The sequence below is a fragment of the Urocampus carinirostris genome, chromosome 3 (genome assembly GCF_059441175.1).
Source record: "Urocampus carinirostris isolate Australia breed hairy pipefish chromosome 3, RoL_Ucar_1.0, whole genome shotgun sequence".
NCBI classification, from domain to species: domain Eukaryota; kingdom Metazoa; phylum Chordata; class Actinopteri; order Syngnathiformes; family Syngnathidae; genus Urocampus; species Urocampus carinirostris.
In genome coordinates, this window is record NC_142351.1 from 36,902,903 (window position 1) to 36,927,742 (window position 24,840).

The 24,840-nt window shown below is 39.9% G+C and overlaps 1 protein-coding gene across 1 annotated transcript in view; it reads right to left on the reverse strand.

Moving 5' to 3' along the window:
- The window catches only part of cfap74 (cilia and flagella associated protein 74), a 66,146-nt gene that overhangs the window by 14,786 nt on the left and 26,520 nt on the right, over nucleotides 1–24,840 (reverse strand). Inside the window, 7 exon segments of the mRNA XM_088331681.1 lie at nucleotides 1,336–1,457; nucleotides 1,535–1,663; nucleotides 3,424–3,673; nucleotides 3,744–3,877; nucleotides 5,149–5,322; nucleotides 7,659–7,746; nucleotides 20,490–20,618. Coding sequence (XP_088187807.1) covers nucleotides 1,336–1,457; nucleotides 1,535–1,663; nucleotides 3,424–3,673; nucleotides 3,744–3,877; nucleotides 5,149–5,322; nucleotides 7,659–7,746; nucleotides 20,490–20,618 — 1,026 coding nt within the window.

A 24,840-nucleotide genomic window follows, 5' to 3' on the forward strand; every position in this document is an offset into this window, starting at 1 on the left:
GAAGGAGCTAAGCTAAAAGGAAAAACTCGCAATTTACCGGTCGATCTAAGTTCCTACCATCACCCATGGTCATGAACTGTGGGTCATGACCGAGAGAACAATATCCTGAATACAAGCGGCTAAAATGAGTTTCCTCCGCATGGTGGCTGGGCTTTCCAATATAGATAGGGTGAGAAGCTCGGCCATCCGGGAGGGACTCAGTGTACAGCTGCTGCTCCTCTGCATTAAGAGGAGCCAGTTCAGGTGGTTCGGGTCTGTGATAAGGATGCCTCCTGGACGCCTCTTTTCAGTAGGTTCAGGTCCTGTCCCACCGGCAGGAGGCCGCGGGGACCACCCAGGACACGCTGGAGAGACTACGTCTCTAGGCTGGCCTGGGAACTCTTTGGGATCCTGTCGGATGAGCTGGATGAATTGGCTTGGGGTAGGGAGGTGTGGACTTCTCTGCTGTTGAGGCCTCCGTGACCCGACCCCGGATAAGTGGCAGAAAATGGATGGGTGGCCTAATGGATGATTAGAAACCCCTTGTGCAATGATGTGAGCACAGTTGAAAACAGTTTATCTGATTAGAGAAGCTGTAAAACTGACCTTCCTTTGAGGTAGCCAAGTATTTGGAATATTACATTGGTAGGTGTGTATAAACTTTCAGAAAATACTTTTGTGTTCAACTTGAGAGTCTATACTTGTTCTAAGAAATTAAGGCTATTCCTTGCGAGATATTGCCAAGAAAGCACAAACAGGCTATAACAAGAGTAGATATAGTGGTGGCACCATGACAAGTAGGTTAGAGTCTTTGGTTTGAGATATAGATGCTTTGCAGTTCCTCACAAGGCATGTTGGTTGAATACCGTAGTACCCGCAAAACACCAGTGTCAACATCTACAGCTAACTAGTGACTCCAAGATGCTGGCATGACAAAGATACAGTCTGGACAACAGAATGAAGAGGTAGATGGACAAGAAAACACAGCCATTTAACAACTCATTTGATAAATAAAAGCAAGGCTTCATCATGGAAAATACATCGTTGTCTGCGTGACGCCAAACCTTTGAATGGTAGTGTAATTGTTGATAAACTTTAAAAGCACAAATTTTGTGATATACAATGACAACTATTTCAAAGATTCTTGTCTAACTACATATTTTTAAGTGTTTAACATATTCAAACAGTTAAAAAGCACAAAGACACACACTACAGAAATCCTCCTCACGCATGTACTGTAGTACCGCGACATACACATGAAACGCCGTAGAATTGTCTAAAGTCTGAAGACTGATACATTTTTAACCTTTTTAAAATGGGTTGTCTCCAACTTATAGCGTTTGAGAGCATTCTTACCCCGCTTCAATGTTGTCGGGAAGTGGTGTCACTAATGGAGATGAAGATTTGGAGGAGAAGTCAGAAATTTTGCTGCTCTTGGACAATTTCTTTGCTTTGCTTGGCTCTGCCTCCCTTTTAGCCTTTTGGAAACAAGTAATCTCAGCAAGAATAAAGACACGAGGGGTGAACATCATACAAGAAATAAAATGAGTGGGACCTCCTCTTCAAGGAATTTTTTACTGTCCTCCTCATTCATCTGTTTGGCTTTGAGGAGGAGACGCGTGGCCTCTTCCTTGATGTCATTTTCTTCCAGTTTAGGATTAAACGTGACCAGAACCAAGCACCTCTAAGGTAAAGGCACAAGAATACAGACACTGGTTGTTTGTATTCTTTCTTGTTATACATATTAATAAATGAAAGAAGGAAACATAAACTGCAGAGGGTCATGAGAAGTTTAAGTCAACATTCACAAACTAAACAATAAATCCTGCACAAATCAGTACAATCAAGTCTTCCACATTTCCGATAAGGGTCAACATCTCATCTCATCTCATTATCCGTACCGCTTATCCTCATTAGGGTCGCGGGGGGGCTGGAGCCCATCCCAGCCATCTCCGGGCAGTGGGCAGGGGACACCCTGAACTGGTTGCCAGCCAATCGCAGGGCACACAGGGACAGACAACTCATTCGCTCATTCACACCTAGGGACATGATTATTAAAAAAAACAACTTCACCTCATACTGAAATAGTGCAAAATATATAACATACATACGTTATTTTTATTTTGTTGAATTCAAAAGATTTTTCATTAGGAAATAAACACTGCAAAAATAAATAAATAAGTAAATAAATACATACATATTTACCCAATTGGAAGCACGTAAGATAAGATTTGTTAACTTATTTTTCTAGCGAAATATCAAAACGTCTATCTCAAAGAAGCACAACTTTCTCTTGCAGTGTATTGCTTTTCTTATTTTCGTGTTGTTTTTCCTGATATTGGTGGAAACTGAATTAAAATAAGTAAAGTTATCTCCCATCCGGTAGATAATTTTGTCTATTCTGAACATTATTGTTTCGTTTATTAGAAAAAAAAACAAGATAAAAAAAGTTATAGAAAGAGAAAAATCGAAGTAAAATGAGAACAATCTTATGCACACTGGGTTAGTGTTTATTTTTTCCTCACTGTAAATAGAACATGTTTTGGAGATGTGGGAAAGTCTTGACTTGTGATGAAAAAACAACCTCTAAACCCTCAGGGACTCTCCAAATACTGAAAACACATTACCTCTTCCCTAACACCAGTAGAGGGGGCCCTAACTCTTTGTAGTGTTATGACTAGTTAGCAAACAACAGATGCAGGTTCAGTTAATTTGAGCATAATTCCAAGGATCATTTTGACATAAGTATGATTTATATTGGGTTACATGACTGTATTTGCTCATGGAATTCTTAATATTTAGATTTTTGAAATGAATAATAAAAATACAGGGCAGCACGGCGCCGCAGTGGTTAGCGCGTGTGCGGCATAGTTCTAATGTCTCGGGAACCTCCTGTGTGGGTTCAAATCCAGCTACCGGACTTCCTGTGTGGAGATTGTATGTTCTCCTCGTTCTCGCGTGGGTTTCCTCCCGGCACTCCGGTTTTCTCCCACATTCCAAAGACATGCATTTCAGGTGGATTGGCCGGTCGAAATTGTCCCTAGGTGTGAATAGGCTAGTTGTCTGTCCCAGTGTTCCCTGCGATTGGCTGGCAACCAGTTCAGGGTGTCCCCTGCCCACTGCCCGATGATTGCTGCGATGGGCTCCAGCACCCCCGCGACCCTACTGAGGATAAGCGGTGCAGCTAATGAGAAAAGATAAAAACACATGGGACAGGAACAATAATAAGGAGCAGAAAAAGAAATACATAATTTAATCACTATATTTACTCAACATTTGGTGTTATTTACTCAGCAAAGAACAGTAAAGTTTCCTCTAATCTGGACTGGCTTTAAAGTATTATATTTAGAAACTTGGATTCTAAAAAGGATAGAAAAGAAGTAGCATAGAAAAAATACGATTTACTGTTATCCCTTAACGTATTAGATATGCCTTGGCTCCAACCTTTCCAGGCAGCAGACGTCCTGCGGAAGGAGTGATGCTGATGCTGGAGTCCTGGGGTGGAGTGAAAGAAAAGAGCCTGGCCCCAGCAGATGGCCGTTGCTTGGACTGGTTTCGGATGGTTTGATTGTAGGTGAGGTAAAGGAGCGCAGTGGAATGATCACCCACTGCCGTGGGTCCAAACTGGACCAGCGAATGGGACAACGCTAGTGTAGGGCAGACACCCATGGCACGGCACGCCAGGGGAAAAACTCTGAAGGCAAATAAAAAATTACTCTTTCATATTCTTTTAAGTGACAATGTTAGTGACAGTAAAAGTTCACCTGTTAATTCCTGATTTGCAGCTGAGATGGAAACGGTACTCTTTAGCTTTGTTAGCACTGAAAATGATATCAATCTCCAGTGTTTCTTGTGGGAGGAGAGTGCCAAAGCCATCATTAGGTTGGACGTCAACAAACTGGTTTGAGCAGAATATACAGATGGTAATCGCTTGAATTTTTTGAAAAGCAAAATAAAATCACTAAAGTCATTCTATATATCAGTTATCAACAATATTTTGTTGGTTGTTTGGTTCCCGTAACCACTCGTCGTAGATGCACCATTTCCTATGGTGTGTCTTGGGCAAGTTCAGCCTGGTGGCGCCATCCCTCTCAGGCTAACATTTACTAAGAGTATTTTTCAACCAGTGTGCCATGAGACCTAGTCTTGTGTGCTGCATAACATTGCCCAATTTATCATTTGCAAAAGCATTCAGAATCTTTGTTTTCTTCCAACAATCAGCTGTAACATTTATCCATATCAATAAGTGGCAGCAGATTACTATTTTCTTTTAATTTATATTAATTATCTGCTAATGAAGTAGTACAGGGAAATATATTTAATAACTTACTCTGGAACGGTTTATGATTGTCCTGCAAAAAATAATAAAATAAATCAAATAAACTAAAAATCTTGCACAAAATTATGGTGATTTGAAAAAGACTAAACTGAAAGAAGTTAAGATATAGTAAAACATTTTTGTTCCACTTATTTCTTACTTGTTTTAATTTTTTGTGTCATTTTTCTACAAAGAGAAACTAAAATCCCTTGAAAATCGGGTTAATAAATCGCAAAAATCCAAAATTACAGCAAAACTAAAATCAATAAACTCTATTATTTGCTGAGCCACAGTGACCCTAAATGATAAAAAAATGATAAAACGTATTTATTTAATTTAGGCAACATGGCAGTTTAACCTTAAAAAATGGTGTAGATTATTCATTTTTCAAATATATTCGGCAGATGTTTTGCCTAGAGATTTGTTATTATTGTTATTTTTCTTATTAAAAAAATGTTGGTAAATACTGCACTAAACGTGCACGGAATACCGGTCGACTGATTTATCGAACCTGAGATCCTTAATTTTGTGAGATCGGCCAATGCCTGATAAAATAACCAAATTGTTTTGACTAATATAACATCTTCATTGGTCTTAAATGAATGCGTTCCTCATCACATTCATATTATGTTGGCACCATAAACAATATTACACAGAACTTTGGCATGATCACAAAAAGAGGATGCAAAAAAAACGGTAAATTGCAAGCAGTACATCGTGATTATGTATGGGAGCAATGTAGTCATTTTAAGACCAATTAGGGTAAAATTTGACTTATTTAATTTTCCACGGTGCATAATCACTCTAATGGCACACGTGCCACGGTACACTAGATTGAAATAACTCCTCACCTCTGGAAGGCCAACAAAACCAAATTCTTGAGGGAGGAGTGACATGTTGGTGAGGCGTACGCTGCTCTTGACTGATTGGTAAATCGAACAATAGCCAAAGTCAACCTCGCTCTGGCCAAACTTCAAGTCGGATGAAGTCACGATTGCGTGGACTGTGTAAATAACAGGCTGCACCTGAAGACATGTTTAAAATTACGACCATACATTTTCTATTTCAATTAAGTCAACCACACACCATTAGAGGTAAGATCTTAAGCCCACGCCCGAGTCCGACCGGAATTTGGGCCCGGGTCGGCAAAAAATGTCAAACATGGCCAGGCTTCTCGCTCATTTTTTTTTCACAATAAACATTTGTTTATAAAAATGTATATTAAAATGATGTGTGGATACTCATTTATTGAAAAAGAATCGGCAAATATACATTAGTCGCCCCGTCACAACATGCATTGTAATAAGCTTGTTAGGATTCCGCCATGCCACCTTGCCCCAGAGGGAGCTAACCGGGGAGCAAGCAACACCTGAGCCTAATCTCCATATACCTGTCCCTAATTATCCTAGGCCTTTATGTTGACTGCTCGGACAGAACACTGGGGACGGGCCATTTGCATTTTCACTGCCATGCAAGGTTTTTTTTTTAGTTTCTGGTTTCTTGTTTGGATATTTGGTTAGTAGTTTAGTGCCCACTTGTTTGTTTGTTACTTTGTTTCTGTCACCTGTATTTCTATTTTAGTCTATGTTTTTAGTTTGAATATGGTCAGGTTTGATTTTGCATGGACATGTAATTGGTTTTGTGACCCCTTCTTTGTTTGTTACTTTGCTCCTGGTTTTGATATTAAATACCATCCTTATTTTGAGCATGCATGCCTCACTTCCTCCTTTCCTTCACGGGTCCAACCAAAAAAACTCAAAACTCTTGCAATGCCAATTTAAAGAACTTTTTCTTGTTTTTAATATCCACCAGTCATTGTTCTTCCTTGTTTCCCTGTCCTTTCCCTCTTAAAGTGCACTGCTGGATTCCTAAAGATATACCGCTGCTGAGGTTTATTGCCCAATTTTCAATGATGGCCCGCTTTAACATTTTCCACATAAACTCTAAAAGAATCCATCAATGATAAAAAATTGTCGGTTAATGTAACCTGTGCAGATACAGAAACACAAAAGAAGGAAATGTTTAGTCTTGTTTAACTTAGATTTCATTACTAATGACAAGCTTGATTTTGATATAAATCACATCTCCCGCTCCCAAGTCCTCACAAATAAATTTGAAAATTCCGGTTTCTTGCAAATTAAGTTCATTTGTTGGGCTTGGAATGGTCAGGCATTAATACTCACGGGCCTGGGTTGGAACAGATTTTTTTGGCCCGATCTTACTTGTACACACGATGTAGTGCTTATTATAAATCTCAACAACCTTGATTTAATTTCTCGCATTTTAATCTCATCAGGTGTGCTATGTTTGCTACCAGTGATCAAATGATCCAGGCTGGAGCTAAAATGGGCAAGACGAGTTTGGTCTATTAAAAAAAAAAAATCTCCGTATAAAAATTGTTATACGGCTTACACTATTTGAAATGATCAAGAAAACATATAAAATACAGGGAAAACATAAATTGACAGCTATTCGATCTCCTTCACTCCTCCTTGCACCCCTCCTCTGGCCTTCTTCTGGACCACGTGCACACATTTGTTAGAGCACTCATAATAAACTCGGATTTCATTTTGTTAATGTCATCTTATATATCTTATTACTGTACTTCTTATGTTTAATTACAAGTTGAATGTTTGTTTTTAGTGATCAGAAAATATGTTTTATAGCTATTTAGGTTCACTTGTATGCTTTTTGGAAGATGGGAGTGGACCAATTAGTTTTTAATTATTTCACATCGGGATAATGTGTTTGTTACACGAGCAATTCGAGCTACGGGGACGATCCTGGAGCAAATTAAGGTTGTATGAAGAGGAACTACTGTATAGTAAATGACACACCCCAATCCCAATTTCCAGGAAAAAAAACACACATAAAATATGCTGCAAGTTATATTGGTTATTGACCTTACAACACTATGAGGGATTGCTTGTGTGCCCATACTTTCATGCCAAGAGCTCAGGGCTTGTCGCACGCATTTGGTACTCCACAGGAACATCCTGCCCTGTTCTCTGGCTCTCTGTCAACGCTGTGCCGACCATAGACCATGCAAGGACAGGCAAAAGGTGACATTTTGGCAGGGAGGCTGGACACTGTATATTTACTAGAAAAATAAGTTAACATGGGTAAGCCTGTACGCCTTCAGTCGAGGGCCATTTTTTTAGACAATGCAGAGCAACCTTTATGCTCTACTTGTTACCAGCCATAGAGCAAATGGGCCTTCGGGGTGTGTGATAATTTTAGCTAACGAGCAAAATAGGTTACAACCCCAAGAGGTTTGTTCAGCTTCTGTTCTGTGTAAGGATGAAAAAGCTGCTTACAGGATGACAAATTGTGCATATTCATTTCCTAACATAATACCAACCTGCCCTGCAACTTGAACTGTCATTGGAACTTCCAGAACACCAGTGGCACTGTCGAAATACTTGTCAGCATCTTGGGCTAAGGTGTTCCTGTGAAACAACAAGAGAGTGCAATTCAAAATCAAATTTTGTGCTCTTCGATTTTAGACATTAGGTGTTCTGCCTGCCTCAACTGTCATCGTGGAAATATTAAGTTAAAATGTATCTGATGACTAAATGTATTTAGTGTTAAAGTTCTTACTCATATAACTTCCCAATCATAGGAGTTTATTTTTCAAAAGCACTGAATTTTCACATTTACCTCATAATAATTACGAGTGAGCAGACGCCGAGAATCGCTTGTCACAGTATCGCCCCCAGGAGGGGCGATAGGAGAACTGCGTGCAACCACAACCAGTAATCCTGATTTGTCCCACTCCTTCTGGGCCACTCAATAGAATAACTGGTATTACCACGCTAACAGCAATTCAAGTGCAGCCATCTATAACATTTTGTCATAGTGCTTGAACTTTATGTACATTTTTATTTTTAAATCTAAACCAATGTTTGTAAAAAATTACAAAGATGTACTTTAGGCCTACTTATAGGCCTCTGCATGTTTATTTAGCTAGGTTTTGTGTCAAGGCACCCCCCAATACATACCAAATACCAAAACCGCTAAACGTCTGCTTTCGTGTACAAGTGGCTCTGGAGCTGCATGCAGATTTGTGGCGCTCCCGAGAGGCTCCCTGGCACTTTTTTAACAAACCACGGCCCGACCAACCTCGCCCAATTTGGATGCACAACAGAGCCCCAAATAATTAAAAACAATTTAGGATTAGATATCAAAAGGTTTTCCAAACTGAGATTTAAATCAAAGCAGGAGACAAGCAAGTTATTGATGCTTTTATACAAAGAGAGTGGCGTCTGGGCTTCATCTCGAAGCAAAGGTAAAAGCCAATAACATTTCAAAGTTTTTTGTCTATGCTACAGTTTGTGCATTGTTATGGAAGAAATGCTGTTTTTCCAAACAAAAGATGTCAAATGTTGCCAGCCAAATGATGAATAATCTGCACAGAAGGTTCCTTTATTTACAGGACTGTCTCAGAAAATTAGAATATTGTGATAAAGTTCTTTATTTTCTGTAATGCAATTAAAAAAACAAAAATGTCATACATTCTGGATTCATTACACATCAACTGAACTATTTCAAGCCTTTTATTATTTGAATATTGCTGAATTTGGCTTACAGCTTAAGAAAACTCAAAAATCCTATCTCAAAATATTAGAATATCATGAAAAAGTATACAAGTAGGCTATTCAACTAATCACCTGAATCATCTAATTAACTCGAAACACCTTGCGAGGGTTTCCTGAGCCTTAAAAACACTCAGCTTGGTTCAGTAAACTAAATCACAAGTATGGGGAAGACTGCTGATCTGACTGCTGTCCAGAGGACCATCATTGATACCCTCCATCAGGAGGGTAAGACACAAAAAGAAATTTCCCAAAGAGCAGGCTGTTCACAGAGTGCAGTTTCAAAGCATATCCACAAAAAGTCTGTTTGAAGGGAAAAATGTGGCCGGAAACGCTGCACAACCAAGAGAGATGACCGCAGCCTTAACAAAATTGTGAAGAAGAGCCGCTTCCAGAATTTGGGGGAGCTTCAAAGACAGTGGTCTGAAGCTGGAGTCCAGGTATCAAAAGCCACAGTTCACAGACGTGTCCGGGAAATGGGCTACAATAGCCGTATTCCCATGGTCAAGCCACTTCTGAACTCAAGACAACGGAAGAAGCGTCTGACTTGGGCTATGGAGAAGAAGCACTGGACAGTTGCAGAGTGGTCCAAAGTCCTCTTTTCAGATGAAAGCAAGTTTTGCATTTCATTTGGAAGTCAAGGCGCCAGAGTCTGGAGAAAGGCTGGAGAGGAGCAAAATCCAAGTTGCTTGAAATCCTGTGTGAAGTTCCCACAGTCAGCAATGGTTTGGGGAGCCATGTCAGCTGCTGGTGTTGGTCCACTGTGTTTCATCAAGTCCAGAGTAAATGCAACTGTGTACCAAGAGATTTTAGAGCACTACATGCTTCCATCTGCTGAAAAGCTCTATGGAGATGAGGATTTCATTTTCCAGCATGATCTGGCACCTGCCCACAGTGCCAAAACCACCAGTAACTGGTGCACTTTCCATGGCATCACTGTCTTTGATTGGCCTGCTAATTCCCCTGACCTGAACCCCATCGAGAATTTGTGGGGTATAGTTAAGAAGAAGATGAAAGACACCAGACCTACAAATGCAAATGAGCTGAAGGCCGCTATCGAAGCATCCTGGGCATCAATAACACCTCAGCAATGCCACAGGCTGATTGCCTCCATGCCACGCCGGATTGATGCAGTAATCCGTGCAAAAGGATTCCCAACCAAGTACTGAGTGCATCAATGGACATTTTCAAATGTTTGATTTAGTTTTGCTGTTATAAAATTATATTTTTACTTGGTCTGAGGAAGTATTCTAATATTTTGAGATAGGATTTTTGAGTTTTTTTCAGCTGTAAGCCAAAATCAGCAATATTCAAATAATAAAAGGCTTGAAATAGTTCAGTTGATGTGTAATGAATCCAGAATGTATGACATTTTTGTTTTTTTAATTGCATTACAGAAAATAAAGAACTTTATCACAATATTCTAATTTTCTGAGACAGTCCTGTAGATATCTGACTGTGCCTCACTGAGTTCTCCTCCATTTATTCACGGTTCACAGATCCCTTAACTACATAGGTCAGCAGGGCACCAATGAGGACGCAACTATGGACAGCCTTTTACACTATAGACGTTCCCTGGCCTGTTCTTCGGTCATGGCAAAGTTGGCACCAGTCCATTCCTTAATGTTGTCGGCCCAGTTCTTTTTCATTCTGCCGCTCCTCCTGCTCTCTTGTTACAAATCAAAATCTATGACATTATTGAAAGTATACTGTACAAAAAAAATGTGAAATAATCTCAATTATGTGATACCAAAAGTAAAACACCTCTAGCTATTGTTAATATACAAAAAGTAAAACAAGGACTTAGACTAAGAGGACCTGCTATTCTGCTGTAACCCACGACTGTAGGATCACTGGCCAGGGAAAGTAGGAGCTCGACGCAGAGCACGCCTCCACACTGCTGTAGGATGTATCCATGGTGATGGAAGACGTAAGTATGATTCAAAGAGGGCCAGTATTATACAAATGCAATCCTGCATTGGCTAAATATTGCCATCATAGCTATGAGTGTTGAGTCCACAGGGATGTGAAAAAGACCACATTGGATATCCTCTTCCTCTAGTTAAATGTCAAAGAAAACTCCAAATATAGATCTACCCACCACATTTCCTTTTATATTTTCTCTTAGCTCTTTCTCTAATCTGCCTTGTGCTATTTTCACTCGCTCTCTCGATGTTGTATGAAGGTTTGAGAGCTAATTCCGTAAATTGACGCATTTAGGCTCTCCAGATGTCAGCGGCTTTCTCCCGAAAATGCAGCGAGTCAAGTTCATCCAGAAATCCGTCACATACAGGGTTTAAGTGCATTTCATGTAGGCATTATGATTATACAGAAATATGTGATTTCACTGAATCTGTGGCTGGGAGCAACAGCAAAGAACATTCCTAAAATGTCAAAATGAAGTATTTGCTTTAATAAAGCCATGTGATGAAAATGAGTAGCTGTAGTGTGACCAATGAAGGCTGAGGGTGTATTTAAGGAAGCAGTCTGGTGCTGCTTGTTAATAGGATTACTGTTGGAGACACTCTTGAATTAGTTTGGCAGGCCAAAATGGAAAAGCCTGGCGGGATGTCGCCAGTCCCATATGCTACGGAGGATAGATGAAGTTTTAGATTTGTCTGCATCCGGCTCCGATTGAGGCGTTCTGTTTCCATGTGAACAGATTATACACAGCTTTGTAAGGAAGGAGTACTGCAATTCTCTATTCATAACTAAACTGAGATCATGGGAAGACCCAAAACAGCCATGTCAAAGATACAGGGGACAGTACATACAGGTACATATAATTGATGCTTCCCGTAGAGTGTTTTTTCGATGCTTTTTCTTTGATAACTCATCAAAAACACAAAACATGCCAAAATAACCCCAAAGAATGAATATGTCCTGAAATAAATTTCTGAGTATGTCAAAAGAAGCAAATCTCTAAGTCAGGGCTCCCCAACTGTTTGCAAGCTGAGAGCTAATTTTTGTTGCCAATTAGTGCAAAGGGCACCCAATTTGAAATGCATTTCTAAAAAAAAAACAACCCCAAAACAAAAAACAAATTACGATGTTATTACTATGCTATTACTAAGTTATTACCACGTCAATTATTGAAAGCAGACTTAAATCGACTTAGTCAACCAGGTCAAGTCAAGTCACATTTATTTATATAGCCCTTAATCACAAACATGTCTCAAAGAACTGCACAGGATTACAATTACACAATTACCTGATCTTAAACCCCCCCCCCAATAATTTTACTGCAAATTCCCAATACATAGACCACAGATAAGCCAAGAAAATGTGACTATCTAACTCAGATACCTGTCCCAGTGTTTCCAAAACACCGCTGACGTGTATTATCATGCACTATGGTTGTGTGCGCCAGTTAATGATTTATGTACTAATGTTATAGAAATGATTTCAGATTTCTTGGATTGCAGGATTAATATAAGTCCCACCCTTCGTATACTTGGAGTTTTATATGGAGCCTTTTAAATTTATGGTACATTTATTATAGAAGCATGGAGGAGCCCCCTTCAGAGGTAGGGTGAACTGGAGGCACAACACCCTTTACCCTTTTGCCTATTTAAGCACACAAATACTTAAGAGGGCTTGTTGCTTATCAATAGCATAACTTCCTGTGGTAAGTATATTTATTTTCTGAGCACAGTTGCCCTCTTTGTTTGAAGTGCCCTCTAAGCACTGTGCCAGTCTGTGTTCAGGGACAGTATATACACCAAACAATGAAATCCCAAAGGAGTCTTGCCCTCTTGCTGGATTTAACTTCACCATTAAAAAGTGATTATAAAAAGGATTACAATGTGGATTAAGAGATTTGATGTATTTCACTCTGCATTGATGAATAAACAAAAAAGTGCATTGACCTTGCAAGCTACCAGTCAAATAATAGGTGACAACATGTTTACTTTTGATCCTTCATAATTAATAATACTACGAATGCTGCAGGCAGTGGCGGCCTCTGAATACCTAGTGTCTGGCGTGGGGTTGCATGTAATCTGTTGCAAGTCTGCCGGAAATCATCCTTGTAATCTCCCTTTTATCAGATGGAACCGCAGCTGTAGGACACTCTACTGAGATTAAGCCTAAAAGCGCTGATTCAAAGGATGCTTTGCCAATGACTCTGTTATAAGGTTAACCATAGGAGGGACATGATCTTTAACACAGTGATATTTTTGTAACTACACATTTGGGCAAATACAATAGTTGAGGCAACAGGCCAGGATTACTATTACAATCTAAAACAAATTTTAAAAATGCTTAACATATTCAATAGTTTTAATAGATCGGTTGGTCACTCATCACCTCTTTAATTATTGCTTTCAAGGGTAGCAATTTAGTTACAAAATATTCATAACATAGCCTTTTATCATCTCAACATTCAAATAAATAGCAATCCCCTGTGATGATCAAGGGTCAGGAGTCACAAGCCAATAAACCGCGGACCTTCATATTGTCAAAAGGGGATTATGAAAATTATGGAACAGTGATATGGATTTACATTGTCGAGAGGAAGTGGATAGTTCATGTGAAAGCTGGATGGTGATAAATACGAGTGGAACAATAGAATAATCCACTGAAAGAAGAGCTGGTGGGAAGGCTGAAGTAAGTCTGTGGACAGGAAACAGAGCAACAACCTGCTGGAAAGCTATGCGTCATTTAGATTCTAGATTTAACAGCACAAGAAACACATTTGTGTGTATGTGTGTGCGGGTGCATGTGTTTGCACGCGAGTTAGTGACTACAGTTAAAGTAATAAGGGGAATCAAGGGCGCAACATTTTAAATGTATCTAGGGGTATGAAACCTTTGCAGATATGCACTAAATCAGGGATCTACAACTACCACTACCAGCCCATGTGCTATCTGTTACTGTGCCACACAGAAATAAAAATAAGTTCTGTTATATTTTTTAGTTGTTATTGTTTCATTGACATTGCTAAAGTCACACCGAACTTGAACCAGGTGTTTGAGGCACGTTTGAATTAAGGTCAGTGTGGTTTTCACCGGCCAGTTAAGTTGCCTGTCGGATTGTTTAACGATGGAAGAAACGTGAATCAGCCCAGATTTTTGCTCTTATAGCCAATCAGCAAAGGGAATTGTCAACTGTATCACACTGCTTCACTTTTTTTGTTTAATTGCCATCATATACCTTCGAGAGAGGTTGCACGCAATGCATTGTTAGCGGAAGTGCTCATGGATGCTAACGCCATAGCGCATCTAACAAATTAAAAGTTATTGTGCTACCAGAGGCTGAAGAGAATTGTCCCCCCAAATAGGATTTAAATCCAAAACCTCACTTGTCTTCCTTTGAATGCTTTCTGAGTTTTCGTCCGCCGTAGTGTGTGGCGCTCCCGAGAGGCTCCCTGGCACTTTGTGCGCGACACTGAAGAACATGGAAATTGAGCGGTCGCGAGAGAATTTAAGATTAATGAATGAAAGTTTCGCAAGTTGGAGGAAGCTGTAAAACAAACTCCGCCAAGTTTTTATCTATGTGTTTTACTTTACAATCAATACTTAAATACTCAGTTTTGCTCTGGCTGCTTTTTTAATATACACTCTTGTATGCTTGTCTGTGTGCTCGAAAGGCGGTCGGGCACACGAACGCCCAATGACCCGGTGTGCCATATGAGTCGGTTAATAAATAAAAAGAACCGGCTACGGAGAGTGCAGGTTATAATATGGTGCGCCTCATGGGTGTGAAAGTACACTATAACAAATGTACATGCATGTTTATTGCCGAAATCGGGTCGGGCCGTGCAAATATTGTCAGACATTAAAACGGTCCGTGGTACAGAAAAGGTAAAGGACCCCTGCACTAAAGCACCCTAAAAGGACACATGCAGGAATGCTGAAGCTTTATGATGAGTGACAATGGTTTGGTTCTTCATTTACCGTTCGCTGACAAATGCTAAGCAAATACAAGCATGTGTGCCTAACTGCCTTTCTGTAGCATGACTGATCAAAATTCAAAAACACAATCCACGTTTTAATCATTTTAGCAGATTATATGAGCTCCAGGATTAATGTATAGGTTAGAGTGGATTAGCAATAATTTTTCTCAGACAGTGTGCTACTGAGGTGTAGAATGTATGCTAGGTAGTAAACGTGGTAAACATGTATGGTGCATTACATTGACTGTATGACATAACACATCTAAGCATTGATTTAGAACTTAGTTATCTTATTAATGAATGCAGGGTTTTTTTCAGTGATTCTATATCCAGTACATCTGCTGACCAGTGTAAGTACAGACATTAGTAGGTGCTAGGATGTCCTCATGGGGTAGACAGTATCACTTCCAATTTGGCTGCTCTATGAATATTGGAAATAATCGAGTTCATAACAGTGAAAGGAAGAGTTGGTATTTTTAGTCCAGGATAATATCAGGACAGGATTGTCAACTTCCTTACTTGAAACCATAATCCACTGTCAGTCGTAGAAATAATGGCTCCCGTTGCACAATGGACTTCTTGAAGCCAAGGCACCACACTCCTAAAATATGACAGTTGAGATATAGAGCTACCAATCAGACCTATGAAACAATGCGTTGCATTGATGTATAATGTCTTAATTTCTTAGGACTTGGGTAAAAAAAGAAAATAAAATGGATCAGAATGAAATGCCCCTTCCAACAAAATTGGATTGGCTTGAAAGTTAAATAATCTTGGGCATCTCCAGTAGGTCCATTAGTATAAAAACAAAATATCAAGAGACAAGAACTGTAAACATACTTCTGAACAAGTTGCAAGATAACAAGATAATTAATCTTCAATGGCTTGTTTAGGTGCGTGATCCCAAAGAAACAGAACATTGTTTTCAAATGAAGCAAAATAAACACCAAAATAAAAACAGTGCCAACATGACGGACAAACAAGCAAAAACATCTGGCCTTATCTGTGGCTATAGCATTAAAATTCTAGGTTGAAAAAATCTACACTGCTTTTACAGTTATTTTAGTTATTTCTGAGGAGCAATCTTCTAAATGGTAATGCATGATTTCTATGACTATTACATTTTGATTACAGTGGGACCTCGCTACTTTGCGGTTCGACGTTCGCGGGTTCAGAGCTTCGCGGGCCTAAAAAATACTAAAAATAAAATAAAATTAAAAAAAAAAAAAGTATGTGTATATATATATATATATATATATATATATATATATATATATATATATATATATATATATATATATATATATATATATATATATATATATATATAAATATATATATATATTTTTTTTGCCATTTTTGAAGGGGCGTCGCTACTTCGTGGTTCCACGTTCGCAGGTTCAGAGGTAATAATGATAAAATAAAATAATTGAAAAAAATAAATAATGATAATATATTTTTTAAGCATTTTTGAAGGGGCGTCGCTACTTCGCAGATTTTCACTTTTCGCGGGTGGTTTTGGTCCCCATTAACCGGGTCTAAAAAATAATAATAATAAAATAAAATAATTTAAAAAAAAAATGATTTTTTTTTTTTTTTTTTTTGAAGGGGCGCCGCTACTTCGCGGATTTTCACTTTTCGCGGGTGGTTTTGGTTCCCATTAACCGCGATAACCAAGGTCCCACTGTACTTCATTTCAAATGCAATGAGGCGAGGCATTAAAGCAAAATACGAAATCCTCTCATGGTACAAATACTGTGTTTTTTTTGTCAAATCCTCTGTTGAAACGCATGACTGACTTATCGCTGATTTCAATTGAGCTTCTTTATTATAAATAGCAAAATTATCATCAAAGAGGGATAAACTTCCTAATCCTATCCAAACAATGAAAAGTGTAAGACTTGTGTTGTTTCCTTGCCTTTAATAAAACAAGTTTGCCCATAAACAGTTGTGTCTCCAACAGTGGAATTTTGGGACGGCAAATCCCAAAAGAAAGCTTTGAGTTACTTGCGAGGGAGAGCGATTATCGAGAAGAAAAAGAAAAAAATAGTAAATACATAGGTAAAAGGCTAAGAAAATGTGATTTTGTGTGAGAGTGTGGATAAGCAACAGCAAAAAAGTTGAGAAGAACCAGAGAAGGACCAGTACAGGAGGGGGCGGAGGACGAGCGCGCTCAGCTTCGCAGATGCAACACCAGCAGCACGACTCGCATTTTAATCCTCACATTAAAACCTCTGCTGATTCACTAAAGCAGATTACTGCCGATTCCCTCTCTTTTGGCTCACCCACCTCCCTGCTATGAGGAAAACTCCTTTGACATTTTCACATAATATGGCACATTCTAAGCATAATCCATAACTTCTTAGCTCATTACGTTTTAAGGATGTTAAGATATGAAAGAGAAGACAGTGTGGTAAGAAGAAAACAAACGCCCACATGGTGCATGCATTTCAAATTTGCTCTTAAGGTCTTCTGGTTGATCTCCTGGCATTCATAGCTGCACTTAAAAAAATGTGTGTGTGTGATCAGTCCTACCAAATGTGCTTTTAATATTAAACCTTCTGTATTCGTACAGCCCTAATCACAAAGAGTATCAAAGGGCTGCACAGATCAAAAACTATAGCAAACTAAAGACTATTATGACACCATCCCCTGATCTAAAACCTACATGAGCGCAAATAATACAAAGATATTGTCAACATACAACAGATCGGGGCCAAATATGACACCTAAATCTTTGACTGAATGACTCTGGATGATATTACATTTGTCAATGTTCAGAGACGTTTTTGAGAACAAGTCACTGCATTTAGATGGACCAATAACTACCATTTCGGTCTTTTCAGAGTTAAGGCGCAAGAAGTTGAGTGACATCCATTTTTCTTTCACAGTGAGGCAGGCCTCCAAATTTTCACAGTTTAGTGTGGCAGAATCCTCCATCGGAAGATATAGTTGTGTGTCATCTGCGTAGCAATGAAAACTGATATTATACTTGCGAATAATATCACCTAATGGAAGCATGTAAATGCTGAAAAGAAGGGGGCCAAGTACTGAACCCTGCGGAACACCACAGGTAACACTAAAGGGCTCAGATATTATTTCACCATATATAACACAGTGCGTCCTACGTGAGAGGTAGGATCTGAACCATAAGAGGACGGTTCCTGAGAGACCAATCCATTATTTCAACCGTTCTAGTAAGATATTATGGTCCACAGTGTCAAAGGCAGCGCTAAGGTCCAGCAGCAAGAGTGAGGAAGTGCCGGAGTCCATTGCCAGTAGAAGATCATTGGTTATCTTAATCAGGGCTGTCTCAGTAGAGTGGTTAGCCCTGAGTCCTGATTGCATAAATTCAAAAAGATTGTTCCCGGTTATGAAATCATTTAGCTGCTGTGCCGCAACTTTTTCTAGTACTTTAGAAAGAAACGGTAGGTTTGACATAGGTCTATAATTACACAATCTTTCTGGATAAAGGTTGGGTTGTTTCAATGTAGGTTTGATAACAGCGAAATTAAAAGCCGCTGGAACTACACCTGAGGTGATGTGTTTATAATATTTAGAACTGAAGGTCCAAGGACCCCAAAAAGACCTTTAATCAGCGAACCCGGAATCGGGTCAAACAGGCAAGTAGTCGGTTTGGCCGTATTCACCACCTGTTTAAGATTATCAAGTGACATATGACTAAATCCGGAAAAAATCCCTGGACAGCCACCATGTCAGGCATCTATAGATTTCAGACCTTTAATAAGTGATGTATTAACATCGTCTTTAAAAAAATTCTTCCCGTATGCGTTGCATCTTCTAATTAAAGAAGACCATGAAGTCATGGGCTGAATCGGTAGAACTATCTGGAATAATCTGTTACCTTGTTAGCGATGCTACAGTGTCGAAAAGGATTTTGGGGTTATTCTTTTGTGACGCAATCACCTTCGAGAAATAGGCCGATTTTGCAGAGGCATGGGCTGCTTTATACTTTAACAAGTTGTCACACCAGGTGTGTCGGAAAACTTCAAGCTTGGTAGCGCGACATTTTTTTCAGATTTCCCGCAGTCTTGTTTAAGCAATCTAATTTCATCAGTAAACCAAGGTATGCGTCTTTTAGGTCGTGATTTAAGCCGCAGGGGGCGCTACTGAATCCAGGACACTAGCCAAGGTAGCATTAAACTCAGAGTCAATAGAGCCTTTATATAAAGGAAAACAACGCAACTACTCCTGAAAGAAGATCAGAGAGCTCAGAAACTATGCCAGTGCAAATATTGCGTCCGTTAAATCCTTTAGTTTCTTTAATACAACATTTAGCTAGCACCTCAAATGTAACTAAATAATGATCAGAAATGACGGTAGTAGACGGTAACACCTTGACATTTGAGGTCGAAAGTCTAGTGTGTTTCCATCTTTATTCGTCGGCAAATCAATTAGGTGACTAAAACCAAATGTGTCAATTAGACCCCGAAACGCAACAGTAAGTAAACTGAGTGGGGAGTTAATATGAATGTCAAAGTCACCCATAATTATTATTTTGTCTGCATAGGTTACTAGGTCAGACAACAGTTCAGAGAATTTATCTAAGAAAACTGAGTATGGTCCTGGTGCGCGATAAAGTTACTACATAAATTGAAATTAAAGAGGACTGCATGACAAGAGCCTCAAACTCCTTTTAATTATTAGAAGTACAGGGGGTAAGTTTGAGTATTTTTTCAGAATTTAGCGCAACACCGCCACCCTTCTTCAAAGAGCGGCCTACATGACAGCTCATGTAGTCTTGAGGAGAAGCCTCATTTAACGGTAAAAACTCATCCGGTCTCAACCAAGTTTCCCACTGACCATTCAGGTTAAGTTTATGATCATGAATAATATTATCAAAAAGTAAACCTTTAGGAGCAAGTGATCTAATATTTAAAAGACCAAATTTAAGCTTTGCTGAATCTTTGAACTTAGCTGAAGTCGTCGTAGAAATCGTCACAAGATGTCGCCGTTAGGGCGTGTTGAGTCCCAGGCGTCGGTTGACAGGCAAGAAATATTGGTGGAATTAGGCACAACTCCATCATCTTCATGTCCTTCTCTGTCGTTTCGCAGATGTAGCTCCCTTAGCTTAGCACCATTGCCTGAGCGACAGCCCCGCTTTTGTTTGCGATCCCTACACCGTCTCCGCCGTTTCGTAAGTGGGTTGGCCACCCAAGGAGATCCCGCAACCCTTTGTATTTCTTGTGGGATATCAAAGCTGGTATAAAAAGTGCCCAAAAAGTCAGAATTTAGACGCTGACCCAACTGATGAGTTCCGCCCAATTATAGGTATTATTGGCCACGCATGTGTCCAGAAAAGAAAGCAAAAAAGACAAGAGAACAGTAATAAATAGTAAATTAGCCGAAGAGCTGTAAGCCGCTACGTCCATCCGCGCCGCCATCATCATCAAAGTCAAATTCAATGCGGCCTTTTCAAAAAATTGAACATCCCATACGACCAAATTGACGTCTATCCACCAGTATTTACGAGTCAGCTATCATACGCTCATTTTTTCAAGCAGATGCTTTTTGTTTTGTGACTTAAAGTCTGTCACTACTCTACTCAGTGTAGTAACTAGATAACATCTTCACAATAGATGACACCTTTGTAATGGATTTACACCCGTTTGGTTGAAACCGATCTCAGTCATAATTCCGATGTTGCCCATCATTGCATTCTTCGTAATGTATCCTTTACCTTGGCACAAATTTGAGGTGAGCTGTGAAGCTTGACTGAGCCTGGAGGAAGCCCGTCCTTGGAATGATCTCCATGTGTTTCCTCATCTCCGGCCAGAGGTCAAAAGTAAGCTTCAAGGCTGTGCTGGTGCTGAAATGAAAAATATATTCTCGATTAAGATCTGAAAGACAACTCAAAGATATTATGTTTACTCTGTGGAATATTAAAAGAAAAAAATAATGATTAAAAATATTGGAAATTTAGGTATATTATAATTCGTGCAGCCGTTATGAAGATGTTATGTGTAGAGTTCGAGATCCAAATCATTCCAAAACAATTTTTTTATCCATTTATAAGTCGTAGAAAACAGAAAGAGAAAATCAATTAAATAGTCTTGAAAAATATATTTTGGTTGTGAATCCAATTAAATAATACATTATTATCAAAACTGTGTATCAAGCAATGATAATATGAAGGGCGTCAGAATTGTAATTTGCCTCGGCTTTAAGATAAACCGTCACCCTTATTTGTTTTTGTGTTTTGTTGACTTTGTCAAGTGATGTTTGTTGCAAAGACATGTCTAAAAAGAAATAATAAACTGAGAAACACTACCATAAAGTATGTTTATCTTTACATTAAAGGATTGAATAACACTTCAATATATATATATATATATATATATATATATATATATATATATATATATATATATATATATATATATATATATATATATATATATATATATATATATATATATATATATATTATTAATGTCGTATGCAAAAGCTTGGGCTCCCCTGATCATTTTCAAGATTTTCCTTTATAAATCGTTTGTTCGGATCAGCAATTTCAGTTAAATATATCATAAAAAAAACAAACACAGTAATATCTGAGAAGTGAAATGAAGTTCATAGGATTTACGGAAAGTGTGCAATAATTACTTGAACAAAAGTGGGCAGGTGCATAAATTTGGGCACCCGTAGTTTTATTGATTTGATTAACTTTACAACTAATCATTGGAACACAAAATTTGTTTGGTATTTTCATTGATCCTTGACGTATATACACAGGTGAAGCCAATCATGAGAAAGGGTATTTAAGGGGGCCAGTTGCAAGTTGTTCTCCTCTTTGCATCTTCTCTGAAGATAACAACATGGGAGCCTCAGAACAACTGTCAAATGACCCGAAACATCATGGTTTAGGGTAAGGATACAAAAAGCTAGCTCAGCTGTCAGTTTCCTCTATGAAGAACATAGTAGGGAAATGGAATCTCACAGGCACAGTTCTAGTTAAGGCGCAGAGTGACAGGCCAAGAAAAATCTCAGATAAGCAGAGGTGAAGGATCGTGAAAACACTAAACTCAACCCACAGACCAGCTCCAAAGACCTGCAACATTATCTTGCTGCAGATGGTGTCACTGCGCATCGTTCAACTATTCAGTGCACTTTGCACAAGGACAGCTGTATGGGAGAGTAATGTGGCAGAAGCCTTTTCTGCGCACATGCCACAAACAGAGTCACTTGAGGTATGCCAAAGCACATTTGGACAGGCCAACTTCATTTTGGAATAAGGTACGGTTGACTGATGAAACTAAAATTGTGTTATTTGGACAAAACAAGGGGCGGTATGCATGGCGGACAACAAACAGAGCATTCCAAGACAAACACTTGCTACACACAGTGAAATTTGGTGGTGGTTCCATCATGCTGTGGGGCTGTATGGCCAGTGCAGGTACTGACAATCTTGTTTAAGTTGAAGGTTGCATGGATTCCAGTCAGTATGAGCAGATTCTTGCGAACAATGTTCTAGAATCAGTGACAAAACTGAAGTTGCGCCGGGGCTGGATACTTCAACAAGACAACGACCCCAAACACTGCTCCAATTCTACTAAGGCATTCATGCAGAGGAACAAGTACAATGTTCTGGAATGGCCATCTCAGTCCCCAGACCTGAATATTATTGAAAATCTGTGGTATGATTTAAAGCGCGGTGTCAATGTTAGGAAACCAACAAAACAAAACCATTCTCTGCACCGTTTAGCAGGTTTGTGGGGGTGATGAAGCCCATCCCGCTCATCTTCTGGCAGCGGGCAGGGGACCACCTGAACTGGTTGCCGGCCAGTCGCACGGCACACAGACAACCACTCGCTCATCCACACCTAGGGACAATTTGGACCGGCCAATTACACTGAAATGCATTATTTTGAATTGTGGGAGGAAGTCGGAGTGCCTGGAGGAAACCCACGGAAGCACGGGGAGAACATGCAAACCAGGCACAGGAAGGCCGGTACCTGGATTTGAACCTATGACCTCAGAACTGTGCCGCAGGCGCGCTAACTACTCAGCTGCTGTCTGTCTGAATGTATGTACCGTAAATTCCGGACTATAAGCTGCTACTTTTTTTCCAAACGTTCAACCCTGCGGCTTATTCAGTGATGCGGCCAATTTATGTAATTTATCTAACGGCTGCCAGCGGCGCTTGAGTAAAAAGGTAAGATTTAGACCACTCTATTGCACAAAAAAGGAGACAAAATTGACTTAAAAAACTGGCGACCCATAACGCTTTTAAACGTGGACTGTAAAATTTTCAGCAAGCTTCTAGCAACACGAATGTCTGTTGTCTTGGGAGACTTGGTTGATCCAGACCAAACCTGTGCCATTGTGGGAAGGAAGATCAGCGACAGTCTCATGCTGATCCGTGACACCATTTGTTATGCAAGAGACAGAAACATGCGACTAGCGGTCCTAAACCTAGACTTTGAAAAAGCCTTTGATCGAGTCTCGCACCAATACCTCTTCAGGGTATTGCAAAAATGTGGTTTTCCCCAAAAATACATCAATTGGGTAGGACTGCTATACCGAGACATCTACAGCAAATTCATGATTAACGGGAATTTATCGGAAGCAATCGAGATCAACTGCGGTGTACGTCAAGGTTGCCCTATGTCTCCCCTTCTCTATGTTCTTTGCATTGAACCTTTGGCACTAATGTTAAGAAAAGATAGATTTGTCGAAGGCATCAATATCCCAGGAAGTGGGGGACAAATTACCAAGTGTGTTTTGTACATGGATGATTTTAATATTTTGTGTACTGACCGCGCATCTGTTGAAAGAGCCCTTGACTTGACTGACCTGTTTGGGAGGGCGTCTGGGTCAAGGCTAAATAGAGAAAAATCACAAGTGAAGTTTTATGGAATGTGGAAAGAGACAGAAAAGGCAGGACTCCCGCTGACGGTGTTAAAGACAGACCAGAAAATCCTAGGGATAAAATTCAATGCGGATGGAGGAGGCGAGACCAACTGGGATGACGTGACAAGGAAAGTTAAGCAAAAACTTGTTTTTTGGTCACTAAGAAAACTGACAATAGAGGGGAAGGTCCTAATCATCAAAGCGATCATCCTCCCAATGCTTTTGTCAATCAGTTTAATTTTTATGCCTAAAAGAAACGTGCTGTTACAAATGGACCGAGCCATCTTTCGCTTTGTCTGGGGCTCAAAGTGGGAAAGGATAAAAAGAGATACAATGAAAAAAAAAAAGGAAAAAGGGGGGAAAAGGAGTGCCTGACCTCCAGCTTTTCCTGGGAAGCAAATATGTCTCTCTCCACTTCCAAAACGCTGTGGGCCCACCCAACAACCCGAAAAGTCAAGCAATGACCCGTTTTTGGATGGGCTCATATTTGCGGAAGCTAAAGCTTGTACCAGACAATCGTTTGATTCCAGTTTCGTTTAACTTGCCACCAACACATCTCTTTATCCGGGATTTTTTGAAGAAGTTTGATTTGGAAACACAAGAATGTCACACTTTACAAAACCACAGGGCCCTTATTGCTATTGTGCAAGAGCGAGCTACAGTAAGCCCTGTGCGGGGGCTTGCGTTTGGCGAATCCACAACGGTTTGGAGCAACGTCAATCATCCTGCCCTCCCAAACAGACTACGAGACTTGTCATGGATGGTGGCTCATGAAGTTCTCCCAGTCAGAGCTGTAATGCACCACCGAGGAATGTCAGCGACTTCGACGTGCCCTCGACCTGGCTGTGGCGCCCAGGAGTCGGTGAGGCACCTTTTTTGTGAGTGCAGCGCTGCCAAGGTCTTGTGGACAATGGCCGAACAACTAGGAAAGTTCCCGGACTTGCCAGCAGGAGAGGTCCCTGATGCACAGTACGTGCTTTACGGGGTGAGTCGGTCGAGGAGGCATCGGAACGACTTTGCCAGGGACTGGCTCACTCTCGCCGCCATCAAGGACGCCATCTGGACCTCCAGAAACCTGCTGGTATGGAGGTGCAGGCAGATCCCCCCCGTGGCTGTGCTCCAAATGGCTGCAGATACCATACAATCTGCGAGCGGCGGGCCTAGGACGCAGCCATAAAGAA